The sequence below is a fragment of the Acartia tonsa genome, chromosome 1 (genome assembly GCF_053477335.1).
Source record: "Acartia tonsa isolate MP-2025a chromosome 1, ASM5347733v1, whole genome shotgun sequence".
NCBI classification, from domain to species: Eukaryota; Metazoa; Arthropoda; class Copepoda; order Calanoida; family Acartiidae; genus Acartia; species Acartia tonsa.
In genome coordinates, this window is record NC_137260.1 from 30,482,084 (window position 1) to 30,504,708 (window position 22,625).

Below are 22,625 nucleotides of genomic sequence, written 5' to 3' on the forward strand. Positions count from 1 at the left end.
TTTAGTTTAATGATATTTTGAAAAACTTATTTATTAGGCAAATTTGTTTTAGATTAAAAAACCAAATAAATCTTTATGAATAAAGCAGGAAAATTGTTTTTGTTTCATAATCCTAACTTTAATAACAAAAAAGTTATAAAGAAAATAAAATTAGAACATAATGATTTTTTAGTCTAAAAAACTTAATTAACCCCCTATTAAATGATTGAGATGTCAGAAAAGGGGGCGGAGCAACTGTCATAATTAATCCTTTTCATAAATAAGGGTAAATAAATAACCTAAAATTTGCAAATAATCAATTCATTCAGTAGTATTTTTTGCCATATAAAATTGATATTTTTTGGTGGAATAAAAAGAAATAATTAGTTAACTTGTTTTTCTTTGTGTATTATTATTCAGTTGCCAGAAAAACATAATATAACCATCAAAAAATTATGAGAAACAAAAAAAATTCTTTTTCTCAGTCACTTTTTCAAAACTTTAGCTCTAAAAATCTCCGGAGTTAATGGAGGTAAAATCAAAATTTTTATATCTACTTATGTGGAAATCTATAGAGAACAAGGACATATACATTTTTTAATAATTCATTGAGAAATAAGGGCTGCAGATGCTAAAAAATACTTTTTCGAGGGTCATACTGTATACAAATGCGTTATAAAATAAGATTATTCAAACTTATTTTTTAAAATAATTTTAAAAAGAATGTATCTTTTATGTGTATGGTTTTCATTCTTTTCATTTTAATTAAATAAAAATTATTTAATTACATTAGAAATAAGTCACTTTGTGAAAACACTCTTTTTTTTGAATTGTTAGGAATTGAAATAAAACAAGACTTCTTATTGGTTAGATTTCAGAATTATTTGTTTCATTGTAAATGTTAGATTTTTCAATGAAATTAATTGTTTTGGAAAAAAAAATTATTTCCAATGAACAGAGTAATATTTTTTTATTGTATCAATATATAGTGAATTATATAAAAATGTTCTGTAAGCCACAATATTACCCGAAGTAAAAAAAGAGCTTTTGCTTTGGTCAAAATGATTACAGCAACACTAAAAATTAATTTTTAAATCCCCCAAAAAAGTTTATTGGGGACTTAATTCAAATTTTGGCTCTGCAGTCTGATTCTATAGGTGTCCTAGTATATTTTTGACCCCCCATTCAAAAATAGGTTAAAAACAGTTTAAGTATTTTAGTGAAAAAAATAGATATTTTAGAATTAGGCATTGTTAAATTAGGCGTTTAGATAGTTTAGAATTAGGTATTTTTAAATTAGGCGTTTTTAAAATTAAACATTTTTAAAATTAGGTATTTTTAGTTAGGCGTTTTTAAATTAGGCATTTATAAATTAGGCATTTATAAATTAGGTGTTTTTAACGTAGGTGTTTTTAACATTAGGTATTTTAAAACTTAGGTGTTTTTAGTTAGTCATTTTAAATTAGTTATTTTGTCCCCACTCCTTTATATTGTACTAGCGGCTTCGCCCCTAGCCTCTAGGGGCTTTGCCCCAAGAGGTTTGATCAACCTAATTTTTCGTATTTTGGATTTAAAAAGAAAAAGTAAAAAAAAATTTTTTTTCTTTTGGGGGGGGGGATTTTTCATTTTTTGGGGGGGTTGGGGGTGTCCCACCCCCCAAGAAAATAGCTTAAAACCATCACAGGACCAGTAGGTATATTCCCTGAAGAGTAGAGCCCAATCGGTTCAGTGGTTACTGTGATCTTAAGCTTCAGACGGACAGACAGACGGACAGACGGACAGACGGACAGACGGACAGACAGACGGACAGACATCGTTCTACTTTGTATTATACTACTTTGTATTATAGATAATGATGACAATAAAAGTAAATAACATAAAAGATGCTCATAACAATGGGAAAAAATTATTTTGATACTGATATCCCAAAAAAGTTTTAAAATTAGACCAAATACACCAAAGATATGAGGAAATATGTAAAACATATAAAAATAGCAAAAACCTGCTAAAAAGCAGTCTGACCGCCATGCTTGTTTTCTTAAAACGACAGGAAATTTATTTTTTTTTAAATTTGGAAAATTGGACTATATACATTATACATCAAAGATATGGAAAAATTTAAAAATAGCCAAAAACCTGCAAAAAGAAGCCTGACCATCATGGTTGTTTTCTTTAAACAACAGGAAATTAAATTTTTATATGAATAACTGAAAAAATTTTTGGAAATCGTACCATAAACACCAAAGATATGGAGAAAAATGTGAAAAATAAAAAAATAGCTTAAACTGTTTTTAACCCATTTTTTAATCATATATCAAAAATATAATATGACACCAGTAGAATCAGACTGCAGAGCCCAAATTTGAATTAAGTCCCTAATAAACTTTTTTTGGGGGATTTAAAAATTAATTTTATATGTTGCTGTGATCATTTTGACGGAAGCAAAAGCAACTTTTAGTTTGGGGTTTAATTGTTTCTTACAGAACAATTTTATATAAATTAGTTTATATCAATACAATAATAAAAAAACTCTACTATGTTCGATGGAAATAAATTTTTCTAAAACAATCAATTTAAGTAAAAAATTTAACATAATACAATAAAACACATAATGCTAAAGTTAAACCAATAAGATTTCTTGTTTCATTTCAATAATTCATAATTTCCGAAAGAGTGTTTTCACAAAGTTACTTATTTACAATGTAGTTAAATAATTTTTATTTAATTAAAATGAAAAGAATGAAAACTATACACCTAAAAGATACATACTTTTTAAAAATATTTAAAAACAAGGATGACAACATCCATAAAAGCGAAGCACTGAAACGGTAGGACAAACGGACATTAACACATGTATAGTGTCATAACTGAATAATCATAATATAAATGTATAAGAGTCAAAGCAAAACTTTAAGTAAATTTGTTAAAAAACTGCTTGATTCTGGATAATGTTTATGGACATACTTACATTTTTAGGACTTGATTATAGAGTTGCTTCGCTTATTAAATTATACTTTGTTGTCCCAGGAATTAATATACCAAAAATCAGATCAATCGGATGATTAGATCACATAAAAATTTGTTGTTAAAGAAGTAAAAAAATCAACATGTTTAAAATGGACGTACGGACATTTTGGTGATGATTATAGAGTTTCTACGCTTTCTAAATCGTACCTAACTACTAAAGGAATCACCATGCAAAATTTGAAATCGATAGGACAATTCTAACATGCCAAAATTAACGAAAAAAGCTATCCGTTACGGACGTACGGACGTACGGACGGACGGACGGACCGACCCTAATTATAGAAAAGCTTCGCTTTTAAAAATAAGTTTGAATAATCTTATTTTATATCATATTTGTATATGTGTCAAAAATAATTTTGTTGTATTGCATAAACATTTGTTGACATCATGTCGTCATCTTGTCATCAAATTTAACCCTTTACAGCCAATTTTTATGTGTTTAAAATAGGTGAACGAACACAAACATGTCAATGTTAATTCATTGGTATATTGTAAAGATTTAACTTTTTAGTGAATTTTTATAGTAAAATCATAAGGCCTAATTTTACTCTATACCAGAATACAATATTTATGAAGCAAAACACTCTAAAAGCTACGAATTTTACCCAAATAAAAAAGAAGACCTTTTGCTTGGGTCAAAATGACCACGGCAACAGTAAAAATTAATATTTAAATCCCCCCCAAAAAGTTTATTGGGGACTTAATTCAAATTTAGGCTCTGCAGTCTGATTTTACTGGTGTCATAGTATATTTTTTATATACGTTTAAAAATAGGTTAAAAACAGTTTAAAACCTGCTGAAAGACAGTCTGACAGTCATAGTTGTTTTCTTAAAAGGACAGGAAATTTAATTTTGATATCTATATATAACTAAAAAAATTTTGGAAATCGGACCATAAACACCAAAGATATGAAGAAAAATGTGAAAAATACAGAAATAGCCTAAAACCTGCTTAAAGGCAGTTTGCCCGTCATAGTTGGTTTCTTTATTGGACTGAAAATTTAATTTAGATATCTATAACTGAAAAAAATTTGAAAATCGCACCATAAACACAGAAGATATTGAGAAAAATGTGAAAAATACAAAAATAGCCTAAAACCTGCTAAAAAGCGGGCCTACTGCCATCGGTGTTATATACTTAACTAGCGGCTACGCCCCTAGAGGCCTCTAGTGGCACTTTGAATGTTTTTTTTTTAATATCTAATTACAGAAATAATTCGTTTATGTTTCGTTGGAGTCTCTTTTGCGGGAGGGGTAATTTTTTTCTAGGGGCGATTTCTCCTGATAGGGTGGTGGTACCCTCCCCCAAAATAGTTATAAACCTTCCCGGGACCTATGAGAAGCTACCCTGTTAAGGTGAACCCGATCGGTTCAGCGGTAAGCGAGATCCTTCGGTACAAACACACAGACAAACACATAAACATCCTGTTACTTTAGTATAAGGATTGTGCTCCTTATTGATGGGAATGTTGTTAAAAAATTTCAGCATTCTATCTTTTATAGGAGCTGAGTAAATCCCATTTCCCCCATAGCGTTACGGACGGACGGACGGACTGGCGGACGGACAAAGTGAATTATAGAGTAGCTTCGCTATTAAAAACAGTTTCATAAATTTTAGCATAACAGGGATATATTTTTTTTTAAATTGAACCTAAAAAAATATATAGAAAAAACGTTTGACATAATATTTGATATTTCTTCATGATTATAACAGTATTCATATTTTTTATATTTATAGATGTTGAAAATAAAACTTTTGAACTTTGAATATACACAGCGGAAAATAATCTAATCTAAAGTCATTCAGGGAAATAAAATCGACATTTCCTTATTTATCCCTGAAAAATCTTCCAATATTAATCACTAAAACAACTAATCAAAATGCCGGTAGCAGACAATAAATTGACAATATTCTCATTGGTCAAAACATATCGCACTATTTTCCCATTCGTTAATTTACGCTCGCACGGAGATAAACACACGCGTCGCCCAAATTGTGCTGTGAATTACGAACAAAATATTAATTAAAAATCAAGGAAGGACAGCACTGGAAGTACTTCTTAATCTAAAGAAGTTTAAGTATTGCTTCGTTTACCGATTTATATCCACTGTGTTAGAACCAGTACGGGAAATTCATTAACGTATTGTAGACAATTTTCAACGAATGATCAATAGAAAAATCTTGTTATAAGGTTATGCATGTTTTCCTCGTAATTTTCCATTTTTCTATTTGCGAAAATCTGAATATAAAACGATGCAATTAATAACGTTGAGATTTTGCATCAACTATATAAACTGACTACTTTAAATCATAAGATAATTATCGACTTCACACTTAAGCCTCTAGGGGTTTTGCAAAGAAAGAATAACAATCCCAATATTTTATCATTTTTAATAAAGTATTATGGTTTATCCGTTCTAATCACGCTTTCTTCTGAATTACACAGATCTCCTAGGCCCAGTGGTTAGCGAGATCTTATTATATATATTACATTTAAATTCTTTTAAAGTTCTAATTTCAGAAAATATTAAATACGAATAAAAATGAACGAAGAAGAAAGATTAAAACTTGTGAAAAATGATTTACGGTAAGTAATTTGTACCTAAAGATAATCTATTATTTTATAATTTAAAAAAAAAATATTTTGTTCCATTGCATTGTCGAAATCCCTCTTTTATATTCTCAAACTTCATTTTGCTTATGTGGACGGTTTCCCTGATTTTAGATTCCCTTAAAAAATAATACCCCTGAAGTATGATATCCATTATAAATATCCTCACTGCAGTTTTGTCAAGTATAATGCGCGCACTGTGGGATGAGCATTCTGCAGAATACACAAAATCTCCGATTTCAACTCCGACCCGTCACGGCAGAGAGCATTTTTTTACGAAAAATAGGGCTTTTTAAATCTTATTTTTAAGTGATTTTTGTAAATATTTTAGAACTTTTTTTCCGAACATCTACTTTTAATTATTTTAATATATAAATGCTTTTTAAAAAAATAAATTTTAAGCACAGATAAACAAAATTACCCATGAAAAATTACCAATAATGGCGCTAAAATATTTGTTTATTACTTGCCTTGCAAATACAATAGAGGTATAAAAAAAGATGTTTGGGATAAAGAAATTCTTCATGAACATTAAAAAAAATTTCAAATCGGTCAACTCTAAGTCCAATGGATTTTACCGGAACTAATGTTCACCTTTTAGCCTAAATTTCGTAAAAAAAAGTTTTTTTTTTGACTTTCTGTTATTAAAGGGGGGGGGGGGGAATGTGGTGACTCGTGCCACGACATACCAGCAATTTTATTTTGGGTGCTACTCCCTTAGTTTTAGAGATAATTGGATGAAATCTTTTGGGCTGGGTCAGCAATTACCCCAACTACTGGTATCTTTAAAAAAAACGGCGGCGGGACCGCCGCTCCCGCCGCCCGCCGCCGTTTTCCGCCGCCACCAAAAAAAATTTTTTTTTGCATTTCTCGCCGAATTAGGCAATTTGGAATCATTTGAGACCATGTTATTTTTTTCAAAAATTTTTCCCCTTACAAGCAGCCCTGCGGGGGGACTTAGTCATTTTTTTCAAATTCTCGTATATCAAGGTATATCTTAAATACAGTACTTCTCCTGTGATTTTGAAGATATTGAAACAAAATCTTTTTAGGTTGGTAAGTAAAAAATATTTGAATTAAGAAAACGGCGGCGGGACCGCCGCTCCCGCCGTCCGCCGCCGTTTTCCGCCGCCAACAAAAAATTTTTTTTTTCGTATTTCTCGCCGAATCAGGCAATTTGGAATCATTTGAGACCATGTTATTTTTTTCAAAAATTTTTCCCCTTACAAGCAGCCCTGCGGGGGGACTTTTTTTCAAATGTACAATTTTCTTCCAATATCTTTAAAAGCAAAGGAGAAGCCTTGAATTTAAGATATTTATAATATGATAGAATTTGAAAAAAATGATTCCAAATTGCCTAATTCGGCGAGAAATGCAAAAAAAAATTTGGTGGCGGAAAACGGCGGGAGCGGTGGTACAACCGCCGTTTTTTATTCAAATATTTATTACTGACCCATCAAAAAAGATTTTGTTCCAATATCTTCAAAAGCACAGGAGAAGTACTGAATTTAAGATATACCTTGATATACGAGAATTTGAAAAAATTGACCAAGTCCCCCCGCAGGGTTGCTTGTAAGGGGAAAAATTTTGAAAAAAATAACATGGTCTCAAATGATTCCAAATTGCCTAATTCGGCGAGAAATGCAAAAAAAAAATTTTTTTTTGGTGGCTGCGGATAACGGCGGCGGACGGCGGGAGCGGCGGTCTCACCGCCGTTTTTTTTGAAAGATACCAGTAGTTGGGGTAATTACTGACCCAGCCCAAAAGATTTCATCCAATTATCTCTAAAACTAAGGGAGTAGTACCCAAAATAAAATTGCTGGTATGTCGTGGCACGAGTCACCACATTTCCCCCCCCCCCCCCTTTAAAAAATATTCTTAAACTACTGATAATGGAGATTTAAATAATCCAATTATTATTTATCTATCTTAAAGCTTGTAGGAGTTATGATCATTTTTATTTTACTGCCCCAAAATTTTAGCATACATTGGCCACAAAGCTGCGCGCAGTGATTTAAAATCGAAAATTTAACGATATTTGCGATTAAGAGCTTAAAAACCGCTTTTTTATCATAGTTGAAGAATTTAATACATAATATTTGATTTTGCTAAACAACTAACATAAATTCATGTATAAATTACTTGATTTAGAATTTTTCCATAAATTTTTAGGTTATGAAGTTATTTTTAAAGATATCGAGCTGATTTTTTAAATAGAACCTGTTATTACATAGATGAGTTGACTAGCTACCCCATATTTCATTTTTGCACTTTACTGCTAGGGGCTTTTGGGGTAAAACAGCCCCCAAAATACAAATTTATAAGTTTTGAGCTTACAAGCCCCTAGAAGTAAAGTGCAATAATGAAATATGGGATGGGTAATCAACTCATCTATGTAATAAAAGGTTCCATTTAAAAAAACAGCTCGATATCTTTAAAAATAAGCTCATAACTTAAATTTTAGTGTTTCCCACTAGCCCCTAGAGGGAAAGTCCCAAAATTCAATTTTCAAAATTTTACAGGTAGATCCAATCATATAAGAGAGCTTACAAAAAGAATTAGGTTGATAACTATAAAAACAAGCCCACACGGCCAGGGCAAAATTTGATACTGAATATTTATTTCCTATAGGTAACTGTACAAACTTCCCCCCCCCCCCCCTTAATCTCTAAGCGTTTTTAAATATCTTTTTTAAAGATATTTTAAAAGGGGGGGGGGGGGGGCGTAATGACATCTATTCTTAAACCGTGAGCAAAATGGTCTGAATATTGAGCTAGACCCTTCAAACTTGGTATATAAGCCTAGTCCTATAGGTATTACATCTAAATGGCAAAAAAATCCAAAATTTTTTATTGTTAGGTTAGGTAAGAAAAACCCTTCAAATGATAGGTTTTTTAGGTCAAGGAACTCAAATTCAGAGCTAAAATAAGCATTAGACAAATCTGAAGCTAACCCCAGCGGGCTAAGTGGGTTGCCCAAAGGGGTTAAGTGCATTTTACCTAACCTAACCTAGAAACTTACATTTAATACTTTTTTTTGGGTTTTTTTTTCTCAAATATACTGTCCATTCATGATGACCTTATTTCAGATGATCCAGCAAGTCGAAGACCGACCCCAGGGGGCTAGGTGGGTGGTCCGTAGGGGTTAAGTGCATTTTCCCCAATATATATGTTGTGATACTTCAAATGATAGGTTTTTTAGGTCAAGGAACTCAAATTCAGAGCGAAAATAAGCATTAGACAAATCTGAAGCTAACCCCAGCGGGCTAGGTGGGTTGTCCACAGGGCTTAATTGCATTTTACCTAACCTAGAAACTTACATTTAATATATTTTTCTCAAATAAACTGTCCATTCTAACAATCTTTTTCAGATGATCCAGCAAGTCGAAGACCGACCCCAGCTAGCTAGGTGTCCCCCAGGGGTTAAATGCATTTTTTAAAAAGTATGTGTTGTCATACATGAAATTATAGGTTTTGTAGGTCAAGAAACTCAAAATTACAGCTAATAAAAGCATCAGACTAATCTGAAGCTAGCCCCAGCGGGTTGCCTCCAAGTCTTAAGTGCATTTTACCTAAACTAACCTAGAGCCCTTACTTGTTTTTTTAGGGTTTTTTTCTGGAATAAACTGTGTCTATTTATGAGCACATTTATAATTTATTGTATGACAACACATACTTAAGAAAAAATGTACTACACCCCTGTGGGCCACTCACCTAGTCCGCTGGGGTCGGTCCCCAACTTGCTTGATTATCTAAAATAATGTCCTCATTAATAGACACATTTTATTCAAGGAAAAAACCAAAAAGAATAAGTAAGTTTCTAGGGTAGGTTAGGTAAAATGCACTGAAGCCCAACGGAAAATCTACCTATCCCGTGGGGGTTAGCTTCAGGTAAGTCTTATGCCAATTTTAGCTCTGAATTTGAGTTTCTTGACCTTAAAAACCTATATTTTCATATATAACAAAATACATATTGGAAAAAATGCACTTAACCCCTGCGGGCTACCCACCTAGCCCGCTGGGGTCGGTCCCCGACTTGCTGGATCATCTTAAATAAAGTCCTCATTAATAGACACAGTTTAATCAAGAAAAAAAAACCTGTAAAAATATAAGTAAGTTTCTAGGTTAGGTTAGGTAAATACTCTTAAGCACTGCAGAAAACCAACTTAGCCCGGGGGGGTTAGCTTCAGGTTAGTCTAATGTTAATTTTCGCTCAGAATTTAAGTTTCTTGACCTAAAGAACCTATATTTTGATATATAACAAGATATATATTGGGAATAAAGCACTTAACCCATGCGGGCCACCAACCTAGCCCGCTGGGGCTAGCTTTAGATTAGTCTAATGCTTATTTTAGCTCTGAATTTGAGTTCCTTGACCTAAAAAACCTATCATTTAAAGTATCACAACATATATATTGGAGAAAATGCACTTAACCCCTACGGGCCACCCACCTAGCCCCCTGGGGTCGGTCCTAAACTTGCTGCATCATCTGAAATAATGTCCTTATGAATAGACACAGTGTATTTAAGTTAAAACCCTAAGAAAAAAACAATTTAAGGTAAGTTTCCATATCAAAATAGACCAAAAATGCCTAAAAACCCCATTTCCGCAGGGTTTTTCTTACCTAACCTAACCTAAAAATAAATTTTTTTTGATTTTTTTGCCATTTAGATGTAATACCTATAGGACTAGGCTTATATACCAAGTTTGAAGGGTCTAGCTCAATATTTAGACCATTTTGCTCACGGTTTAAGAATAGATGTCATTACGCCCCTCCCTTTGGGTTGTTTTCCCTTTAGTGTATAGTCCATTTTTTTTAACTAACGGCTTCGCCCCACACAGTGGTCTATTTTGGCCTTTTGGTGGACATTTTACCTACCTCTACTCAAAGTCAATTTTCTCCGCTTGTAGTAATAAGCATGAGCCTTATTATTACTAAATACTACTCGTATATTCATCTAGAGAAGAAAAACAAAAGCCAACTGGTCTAGAAAATACTTTGAAACTTAGCTAAAATTTTATATTTTCATAAATTTTTCTTATGTGGTAGAGAGCCTAAATTCGATTTCTTTGATGAAATGACAGGCTGGTTAATTTTTAGGCCATTTATTGCGGTTTTTGGCCCGCCACGCCCTAACGGTTTGAGATAATCTCACAGAACTCGACCTTTTGCCCAACATAAGTCTGGTTATTTGTGAGGTTTAAGAAAAAAATCAGACTTGTGCAAAAGATTATAATTATAATCTTTGCACATGAAAAATGGCATGAGGTGAGGGTTAGAGGGGGCAAAATGTGACGATTAGTGATTTTTGATGGCGCGCAGTGACGTCGTGCTTCATCCAATCCGGTTTTGGCTGGATCCGGCTCAAATTTTGCATTGAGTCATCCTTTGGTAATCCCTACAGTTGATACATGATCTGGCAAGATCCCAGAAAAGTGTGGTATAACTAACCCGCCCCTCCCCAAAAAAAACCCCCCGATAATTTTAAAAGTAACTTTGGCTCTATAGAAACTTAAATCCAAAATTAGTTCCCTCTAGCTCTCAAGGTTTTCATGCTGAAATAGCTCTTTTAGTTAAGACGTCAGCTTTCAGATGTTAAGGAGAGTGGTTCAAGACCCACCACTGAACTAATATTTTTTTCAATCTTATATACTTTGGCATTTAAAATAAGACGGTTGAACATACACATATATGTCTTATGCTGAAATAGCTGTTTTGGTTAAGGCGAGAGCTTTCAGATGTCAAGGAGGGTGGTTCAAGACCCACCACTGAAACAATATTTTTTTCAATCTTATATACTTTCACTTTAATAATAAGACTGTTGAACATACACATATGTCTCATGCTGAATTAGCTCTTTTAGTTAAGGCGTCAGGTTTCACATGTCAAGGAGGGTGGTTTAAGACCCACCACTGAATTAATATTTTTTTCAATCTTATATACTTTGTCATTTTAAATAAGACTGTTGAACATACACTTATGTCTCATGCTGAAATTGCTCTTTTAGTTAAGGTGTCAGGCTTTACATGTCAAGGAGGTTGGTTCAAGACCCACCACTGAATCAATATTTTTTTAATCTTATATACATTGGTATTTAAAATAAGACTGTAAAACATATATACAAAAGTCTCATGCTGAAATAGCTCTTTTAGTTAAGGCGTCCGGTTTTACATGTCAAGGAGGGTGGTTCAAGACCCACCACTAAATCAATATTTTTAAAAATCTTATATACATTGGCATTTAAAATAAGACTGTAAAACATATATACAAAAGTCTCATGCTGAAATGTTTAAGGTGTCAGCTTTCAGATGTCAAGAAGGGTGGTTTGTGACCCACCACTGAAACAATATTTTTTTTCAATTTTATATACTTTGGCATTTAAAATAAGACTGTTGAATATACACATTTGACTCATACTGAAATAGCTCTTTTAGTTAAGGCGTCAGGTTTCAGATGTCAAGGAGGGTGGTTCAAGACCCACCACTGAAACAATATTTTTCACAGTATTTAAAAATGTCTAATTTTAAAAATGCCTAATTTAAAAATCCCTAATTCTAAACTATCTAAATGCCTAATTTAGAAATACCTAATTATCAAATATTTTCACTAAAATACCTAAAATTTTGATAACATTAATCCAATTGGCTGATTGTTCTTGCTGAAGGATCTCGCTAGGCGATGAACCAATATGGTTCATCTTTACAATGAAGCTTCCCGTATGTCATGGGATGGTTTGTTTAAGGTTGGGAAGGTCTTGGGGAGGTTACCAACACCAATGAAAAATTGCCCTTTAAAAAATTTCCCCCCCCCCCCCTCCTTCAATCTTTCTTTATCAAACAAGAACAAAAATGGGGGATGATCAACTATCACACCCCAAGAAAAAAAAGCGACGCTACGGATACTTAGTGAAGAAACCAATAAAAATTAAAATTCATTTGTTTCCTTGTCCTTCAACCTTTGAAATTCTGGAGGGGAGGGGGTCATATTTCCCCCCTCCCCCCCCCCAAGACTTAATTAAATACCACTCCGCACTGCAATCACCCCTAGAGGCCTCTAGGGGGAGTAGCTGGCAGTTTAATATATTTAACAACAGTTTTAAGATATGCTTAAAATTAGGTTTTTTTAAAATAGGTATTTTTAAACTTAGGTATTTATAGTTAGGTGTTTATAAAATTAGGCATTTTTAAAATTAGGTGTTATGTCACATTAGGCATTTTTTAAATTAGGTATTTTTAAATTAGACATTTTTAAATTAGGTATTTTAAAATAGGTATTTATAAATTAGGTATTTTGTCACATTAGACATTTATAAAATTAGGCATTTTTAAATTAGGTATTTTTAAATTAGGTGTTTTGTCCCCACTCCCATTTGGTGTGCTTTAAATCAGCATATTTATTAAACTTTAAAATCGAATAAAATATACCTAATCTATACATTGTATTCGACTAAATTTTGGGTGTAGATATTAAACATTGTAATAATATGCGCAAGTAAAGGCACACTAATACTTTTATTATAATATTCAATCTTTCCTGTTGTTGTTGTAGCCATGATTCTTTGAAGTTAGGACTCAGATGCACACGGAGACTGGAAGTGAAAATCCTTTGGCCAATCTTAGATTGGTAAGCTTCGCGCATAGCTGATTGTATTCTATGTTACATTACAAGCTGACTCGCAATTCTCGAGGAAGCTACTCAAGGGGGGGGGGGGGGAAGTTTTGCCACTTTCGCGTAAACAGTGTTCTGTGGACTAGGTATTGATTTTAGATTATAGGTTATTTGGGATAAAAGTTTACTTTTGGTCAGTACTTCACGTATTTTTAATCATTTTTTGGATAACCCCACCCCCTAGCCCCCCGGGGCTCAAAATCCCACTAAAAATGAACCTAACCTTAATTTTCTCAGGAACCATTTGACCAAAAGAGATGATTTTTTAAACTTAAGCTTTTATGCTTATAAACTAACTTCTGATTTAGAAGTCGCCCCCCTGCCACCAACCCCTAGCCCTCCGGGGCTCAAAAAAACCCTAAAAATGAACCTAACCTTAATTTTCTCAGGAACCATTTGACCAACAGAGATGATTTCTTAAACTTAAGCTTTTATGCTTATAAACTAACTTCTAGTTTAGAAGTCACCCCCCTGCCGCCAACCCCTAGCCCTCTGGGGCTCAAAAAAACCTAAAAATGAACCTAACCTTAATTTTCTCAGGAACCGTTTGACCAACAGAGATGATTTCTTAAACTTAAGCTTTTATGCTTATAAACTAACTTCTAGTTTAGAAGTCAGCCCCCTGCCACCAACCCCTAGCCCTCCAGGGCTCAAAAAACTCTAAAAATGAACCTAACCTTAATTTTCTCAGGAACCATTTTACCAATAGAGATGATTTCTTAAACTTAAGCTTTTATGCTTATAAACTAACTTCTAGTTTAGAAGTCAGCCCCCTGCCACCAACCCCTAGCCCTCCGGGGCTCAAAAAACCCTAAATATGAACCTAACCTTAATTTTCTCAAGAACCAATTGACCAATAGAGATGATTTCTTAGCTTATGAACTAAGTTTAAGTTTAGAAATCGCCCCCCTGTTGCCAACCCCTAGCCCCCCGGGGCTCAAAAAAACCCTAAAAATGAACCTAACCTTAATTTAAATTTCTTATTTGAAGAGTTAGAGGTACACTTATTAGACCAAATATGCTTCTTTTTGGATGTTATTGACATATCTCCTGAAAAAATTAGAATCGGCCTCCAGTTTCAGGTGCTGCAGGCCTCCAGGTCCACTCTGGAGACAGGTAAAAATTAAAACTTCTTTTTTGAAGAATTAGAGGTAAACTTATTAAACCAAATATGCATCTTTTTGGATGTTATTGACATATCTCCTGAAAAAATTAGAATTGGCCTCCAGGTTCAGGTGCTGCAGGCCTCCAGGTCCCCTCTGGAGACAGGTAAAAATTAAAAGTTCTTATTTAAAGATATGTGTTCTAGGCAGGGTCTAGGTGACCTTCAGGCGACTGCTGGATAGGGAAAATTAAACAAATTGTATTTTTTGAATTTAGAGAAAGTTGTGCTCCAAGCAGGCTCAAGGTGTCCTCTAGGAGCCTTCTAGACAGACCTAAAATGTCTATTTTATAATGTTTAGGTATGCTTTTTAAAGTATAATTCTGTCTCAGATGTAATATTACAGATACTCAAAATGGGGCAAGCTTTTTTGATATGATTCAGATTATAAAGTCTAGATGAAAGTGGAGTCATTTTAAGAATTTAATTCAGAGGGGTTGATCCTATCCAGATGTCATCCAAAGCTACAGATTCTCCATCCAGGTTGGTACGATTCTAATTTTTTCAGCAGATATGTCCATAACATTCAAAAAGAAGCATATTTGGTTTAATAAGTGTACCTCTAACTCTTTAAATAAGAAATTTTGATTTTCACCTGTTGAGAGTGGACGTGGAGGCTGCAGCACCTGAAACTGGAGGCTGATTATAATTTTTTCAGGAGATATGTCAATAACATCCAAAAAGATGCATATTTGGTTTAATAAGTGTACCTATAAACCTTCAAATAAGAAATTTAAAGGGATAGTTTCATGAAGTGCATTTAAAAAAAAATAGTGAACTGTAAGTTTTTTCTATTTTAAACAACGTAGTAGTGCATAATATAAGGTTATTGATTAAAATTAAGAGATTTTACCTGGGATTTTCCTTAAAAATTGAGTTTTTCACTTTTATTTTCAACTTTGTTGCGTGTTATATATGGCAAAAACTTTTTTGTCATAAATACAACTTTAGATAGCGTTTATTAGTTAATAGAACTTTAAACTTTTTATACAACAAAATACACATAACAACAAAGAATGACCAATAAAATATTCAGTATGGTACTTAGAGTAGTGATCTTTTTATATGTCTTAGTAGAATATATTAGGCATTTGATAGATATGATTGTGATAGATATGATTGTGATAAAGAATTTTAACATTGACCTGACCAAACTTTTTTTATTTGACAATATCTAAAAGAGTTAGTGATTTGCAACATAAATTACATGAGAATGGTCTTTTTATATATATATGTTGTATGGTTAGTTGGTATTTCCGCGTGAGATAATGTGTATATTGTAAGTAAACCGGACGTTTTTTTTTTTTTTTTTAAGAATCTATAGAAAACCTGTCCTATAGTGAACCGGACGTTATTTTTTATGTTTTTTAAGTAACTTGTCCCAAGGGGAACCCCTGTTCAATTTTTTTATAACTCTTGTGAAATATGTGGAAAAAGATCATCTAAAATTGGTGTTTTGGCTATACATATTTGGAAAAAATAGACCATTCTCATGTAATTTATGTGGCAAATCTCTTTAACTTTTTTCGATATTGTCAAATAAAAAAAGTTTGGTCTGGTCAATGTTAAAAATTCTTTAACATATAATCATATCTATCCAATGCCTAATATATTCTACTAAGACATATAAAAGTTCACTACTCTAAGTACCTTAACTCTTTAAATACACTTCATAGAACTATCCCTTTTTACCTGTCTCCTGAGTGGACCTGGAGGCCTGCAGCACCTGCACCTGGAGGCCGATTATATTTTTGTTCAGCAGATATGTCAATAACATCCAAAAAGAAGCATATTTGGTTTAATAAGTGTACCTCTATGTCTTCAAATAAGAAATTTTAATTAAGGTTAGGTTCATTTTTGAGTTTTTTTGAGCCCCGGGGGCAAGGGGTTGGCGGCAGGGGGGCTATTTCAAAACTTAAATTTGGTTCATAAGCATAAAAGCTTAAGTTTAAGAAATCATCTATTGGACAAATAGTTCCTGAGCAAATTAAGGTTAGGTTCATTTTTAGGGTTTTTTGAGCCTCGGGGGGGCTAGGGGTTGGCGGCAGGGGGGCGACTTATAAACTTAAACTTAGTTTATAAGCATAAAAGCTTAAGTTTAAGAAATCATCTCTTTTGGTAAAATGGTTCCTGAGAAAATTAAGGTTAGGTTCATTTTTAGAATTTTTTTGAGCCCCAGAGGGCTAGGGGTTGGCGGCAAGGGGGTGACTTCTTAACTTAAACTCAATTTATAAGCATAAAAGTTTAAGTTTAAGAAATCATCTTTATTGGTCAAATGGTTCCTGAGAAAATTAAGGTTAGGTTCATTTTTAGGTTTTTTTTGAGCCCTGGAGGGCAAGGGGTTGGTGGCAGGGGGGTGACTTTTAAACAAGAAGTTAGTTTATAAGCATAAAAGCTTAAGTTTAAGAAATCATCTCTGTTGTAGTATAATTAAGTTGCAGACAAGTTTAAGTTTTTTAGCTTAATTACTCTCAATTATTCTGGAAAAGTTAAGAGAACATTTATCAAGTCAGTTGCAATTGAGAGTCCATACACAGAACACTTCTGGTTTGGGGTCGAGTCTTCTTTAGACCAATTCAGCTACCTACAGACATCCTACTACTTCAACTAGTTTAACACAGACAAATATTCCACCTCTTCAAAGTTATACAGCCAAGGGGGGGGGGGGGAAGTTCTGACACTTTTGCGTAAACAGTGATTATTGGCTTTGTCTTTGGACTGAGAGGATAGGTTATTAGGGATAAAATCATTCTTATATGATGAATTTTCCCCAGATTTAAGATTTTTTTGATAGGCCTCCAGGTTCTGGAGCTCCAGGCCTCCAGGTTGTCTCTCTACAGGTAAAAATGAAAAAAAAATTTTTTTTTAAGAGTTAGATGTCAGCTTATGAGACAAAATATGTATGTTTTTTCTTCAAATATGTGAATAACAATCAAAAAGAAGTATATTTTGTTTTATAAGTTAACTTCTAACTCTTCAAAAAAAAAATCTTATTTTTAATTTTTACCTGTACAGAGACCACCTGGATGCCTGGAGCTCCGGAACCTGGAGGCCTATCCAAAAAATCTTAAATCTGGGGGAAATTCATCATATAAGAATGATTTTATCCCTAATAACCTATCCTCTCAGTCCAAAGACAAAGCCTATAATCACTGTTTACGCAAAAGTGTCAGAACTTCCCCCCCCCCCTTAATACATTTGTATTAATTAGACAGACAGTCATCCTGCTGCTTTGGTGTTTCCACACACAAACAGACATCTCGTTTCTTCAGAACTTTTCAGCATAATTAATCAATAGTTTTAAATCATTTTAATATATTTAACAATTGTTAATAAAGTATTCATATTTACTCATAAATATTATCATCATATTTACTCAACTGCATTTAATCTTAGTTAAATAAATACTTGAAAAGATATGTTAGTGGTTTGAATTAAATATTGAATCTACTCTATCGTTAACTTGTGTAAGTCTGTCTACATTTCAAATGGTTCCTGAGAAAATTAAGGTTAGGTTCATTTTTAGGGTTTTTTTGAGCCCTGGAGGACTAGGGGTTGGTGGCAGGGGGGTGACTTCTAAATCAAAAGTTAGTTTATAAGCATAAAAGCTTAAGTTTAAGAAATCATCTCTGTTGGTCAAACGGTTTCTGAGAAAATTAAGGTTAGGTTCATTTTTAGGGTTTTTTTGAGCCCCGGAGGGCTAGGGGTTGGTGGCAGGGGGGTGACTTCTAAATCAGAAGTCAGTTTATGAGCATAAAAGCTTAAGTTTAAGAAATCATCTCTGTTGGTCAAATTGTTCCTGAGAAAATTAAGGTTAGGTTCATTTTTAGGGTTTTTTAAGCCCCGGAGGGCTAGGGGTTGGAGGCAGGGGGGTGACTTCTAAATCAGAAGTTAGTTTATAAGCATAAAAGCTTAAGTTTAAGAAATCATCTCTTTTGGTCAAATGGTTCCTGAGAAAATTAAGGTTAGGTTCATTTTTAGGGGGATTTTGAGCCCTGGGGGACTAGGGGATGGGGTTATCCAAAAAATGATTAAAAATACGTGAAGTTCTAACCAAAAGTAAACTTTTATCCTAAATAACCTATAATCTAAAATCAATACCTAGTCCACAGAACACTGTTTACGTGAAAGTGGCAAAACTTCCCCCCCCCCCCCTTATTACATCACCCTGGCCTAGAGTTTTGGCAGGTGTTCCATATTAAGCCACCCTAAATAATGGCACTCTCATACGAGGAGCATGGTTAAGGGGAAGCATGATTAGAGCTGCTTGGTTTGTAGAATCCTAACTTCCTACAAATCTCCCCCCTTACAACCCTAGGGCATCTTAGGGAAGGTTGCGTGATCATATTCTGTCAAATTGCGACATTATTTGTCAACTAAGTGCAGTCTATGTGGGGACTTGAACTTGGTTACTCCCAACCTCAGCGTAGTGCGACACCCCATCTTTCCTCAACAGGAACAAAGGGACAATCCAATTATCAATTTCCTTGTTTGTTGCCCCGGATCTTAAATTTGAGTTAAGCCTATAAATTTCTGATTTTGCTCTTAACCTTTTTAAAGGATTTTCTTTATATTTCATTGCATATTTATTTGTGAACACCTTAATTTCTAGTAGTAAAGCAGGTAAATAGCCCCCCCCCCCCCTCTAAAATTAAAATTACTATCTTTTATAGGAGCCGTTGAACATTGAAAATATAAAAGTAGCTACAAACCTTCCTAAAAGCAGTCCGACCTCAATTACCTAATTATGCTACATCTTGAAGGAAATTATAAAATGAAGATTTATTTTTTGAAATATTTTTTGGAGATTAGAATCGTTTCAGACACACGGACAGAAGCATATTTCGAATTAAGTGTAGCTTTGCTACTAAAAATTGCTGAGTTTATTATATTATAATGTGAGAGTGTTTAAGCAAGGTCATATGGAACTAAGGGGGGGGGGGGTTATAATGCAACCATCTCATAATCAATGATTAAATGGCACTTAGAATTCAAATTTCGATCTGAAATTTTTCATGAGTAATCCTTGGTAGGTCTATTTTCCCTAAATCAACAAAAAGCAAAAAAGCAGATGTCAACCTGATCTAAAAAAAAAAAAATTTAACATAACCGAATAAAGGAACCATTACAGATTTTATTTTAGGACTTTCCTTCTTGGGGCTTGTGGAGCAAAAGACCCTCAAAAACACTAAAAATATGAGTTCTGTGCTTATTTTTAAAGATATCAACCTGATTTTTTAGATATAATACTATTTTAACATAACCGAATTAACAAACCATTACAGATTTCATTTTGGGAATTTCCTTCTAGGGGCTTGTGGAGCAAAAGACCCCCAAAAACACTAAAAGTATGAGTTCTGACCTTATTTTTAAAGATATCAACTTGATTTTTATAATACTTTTTTAACATAACCGAATCAACAAACCATTACAGATTTCATTTTCGGATTTCCTTCTAGGGTCTAGTAGAGCAAAAGACCCCCAAAACACTAAAAATATGAGTTCTGTGCTTATTTTTAAAGATATCAACCTGATTTTTTTAGGAACACTTTTTTAACATAACCGAACTTGGTAACTTTTACAGATTTCATTTTGGGACCTTTCTTCTAGAAGCTAGTGGGGCAAAAGTCCCAAAATGAAATCTGTAATAGTTTCTTAGTTCGGTTATGTTAAAAAAGTATTATTTTTAAAAAATCAGGTTGATATCTTTAAAAATAAGCACAGAACTCATATTTTAAGTGTTTTTGGGGTCTTTTGCTCCATAAGCCCCTAGAAGGAAAGTCCCAAATTGAAATTTGTAATAGTTCGTAGATTTAGAAATAAGCTCAGAACTTCTATTTTTAGTGTTTTTTTGGGGTCTTTTGCTCCACTAGCCCTAGAATGAAAGTCCCAAATTGAAATCTGTAATGTTTCCTAGATTCAGTTATGTTAAAATAGTATTATTATGAAAAAATCAGGTTAATATATATTTAAAAATAAGCTCAGAACTCATATTTTTAGTGTTTTGGGGGTCTTTTGCTTCACTAGCCCCAAGAAGGAAAGTCCTAAAATAAAATCTGTAATGGTTCCTTTATTCGGTTATGTTAAATTTTTTTTTTTTTTAGATCAGGTTGACATCTTTAAAAATAAGCTCTGAACTCATATTTTTATTGTTTTTGGGGTCTTTTGCTCCACTAGCCCCTATAGGGAAAGTCCCAAAATGAATTCCGTAATGGTTTCTTAGTTCGGTTATGTTAAAAAATTAGTATTTTTAAGAAATCAGGTTGATATCTTTAAAAATAAGCAAATTTTTTTTTTTTAAATCAGGTTGACATCATTAAAAATAAGCTTTGAACTCATATTTTTAGTGTTTTGGGGGACTTGCTCCACAAGCCCCTAGAAGGAAAGTCCCAAAATGAAATCCAAAATGGTTTCTTAGTTCAGTTATGTTAAAATAGAATTATTTTTAAAAAATCCGGTTGATATCTTCAAAAATAAGCACAGAACTCATATTTTTAGTGTTTTGGGGGGTCTTTTGCTCCACAAGCCCCTAGAAGGAAAGTCCCAAAATTAAATTTGTAATAGTTTTTAGATTCGGTCATGTTAAATTAGTATTTTTGTAAAAAAAATCAGGTTGATATCTTTTAAAATAAGCTCAGAACTCATATTTTTAGTGTTTTGGGGGTCTTGCTCCACAAGCCCCTAGAAGGAAAGTCCCAAAATGAAATCGGTAATGGTTTCTTAGTTCGGTTATGTTAAAATAGTATTATTTTTAAAAAATCAGGGTGATATCTTTGAAAATAAGCACAGAACTCATATTTTTAGTGTTTTTGGGGGTCTTTTGCTCCACAAGGCCCTAGATGGAAAGTCCCAAAATGAAATCTGTAATGGTTTGTTGATTTGGTTATGTTAATGAAATTTGTAATAGTTCGTAGATTCGGTCATGTTAAATTAGTATTTTTATAAAAAAAATCAGGTTGATATCTTTTAAAATAAGCTCAGAACTCATATTTTTAGTGTTTTGGGGGTCTTGCTCCACAAGCCCCTAGAAGGAAAGTCCCAAAATGAAATCGGTAATGGTTTCTTAGTTCGGTTATGTTAAAATAGTATTATTTTTAAAAAATCAGGGTGATATCTTTGAAAATAAGCACAGAACTCATATTTTTAGTGTTTTTGGGGGTCTTTTGCTCCACAAGGCCCTAGATGGAAAGTCCCAAAATGTAATCTGTAATGGTTTGTTGATTTGGTTATGTTAAAAAAGTATTATAAAAAAAATCAGGTTGATATCTTTAAAAATAAGGTCAGAACTTATATTTTTAGTGTTTTTGGGGGTCTTTTGCTCCACAAGCCCCTAGAGGGAAAGTCCCATAATGAAATCTGTAATGGTTCGTTGATTCGGTTATGTTAAAAAAGTATTATAAAAAAAATCAGGTTGATATCTTTAAGAATAAGGTCAGAACTCATATTTTTAGTGTTTTGGGGGGTCTTTTGCTCCACAGGCCCCTAGAAGGAAAGTCCCAAAATGAAATCTGTAATGGTTAGTTGATTCGGTTATGTTAAAAAAGTATTATAAAAAATCAGGTTGATATCTTTAAAAATAAAGTCAGAACTCATTTTTAGTGTTTTGGGGGGTCTTTTGCTCCACAAGCCCCTAGAAGGAAAGTTCCAAAATTCAATTTTCAAAGAAATACGTGTATATCCAGTCATAAAGGGGAGCCTACAAAAAGAATTAGGTTGATAACTTTAAAAACAAGCCCACACGGCCTTCCCAAACTTTGATACTGAATTTCATTTCCTATAAGTGTACAAACTTCCCCCCCCCCCCCTTACGTAGGAATCAACTTTTTAAAACATAATTTTGGTTTAATTCTTGTTAAATGATCGCAATAACAATTTTTAAAATTTCTAGTACCAACAGCTACCGGCTAGAAACGTTTTATAAAGTTTTTGAGCGACATTTTGTGGAGATAGGTTTCGTGACTAATTTGTCCCAGGGATAAGGGATGGGAAACCTGACCGAAAATTAGGTCTCAGCCTCCTTTTAAAAGTGATGGGGCAACTTTTCTTTTTTGCCTATAAAATCAACTCATTTCCCCCAGTTCCTCATTGGCTGTAGGCCAATATCCAATAGCCTGAAACTTGCTTTTAGCATTAACCAATTAATTAATAACAAACGCGTCCCCCAGTTCATTATTGG

The 22,625-nt window shown here is 33.3% G+C and overlaps 1 protein-coding gene across 22 annotated transcripts in view; it reads left to right on the forward strand.

The window, feature by feature from the left end:
* Positions 1-4,476: 4,476 nt before the first annotated feature.
* The window catches only part of LOC145329180 (uncharacterized), a 201,103-nt gene continuing 182,954 nt past the window's right edge, over positions 4,477-22,625 (forward strand). For 19 of the 22 annotated variants that reach the window (XR_013882831.1, XR_013882833.1, XR_013882818.1 and 16 more), the window contains exon 1: positions 4,477-5,594. Coding sequence is in view for 14 of the 22 variants with exons in the window: in XM_080173217.1 (XP_080029343.1) it covers positions 5,551-5,594 (44 nt within the window). In the remaining 8 variants the exon portion in view is untranslated. The remainder of the gene's footprint in view (positions 5,595-22,625) is intronic. The other 3 variants (XM_080173314.1, XM_080173289.1, XM_080173295.1) reach the window with 2 other exon arrangements.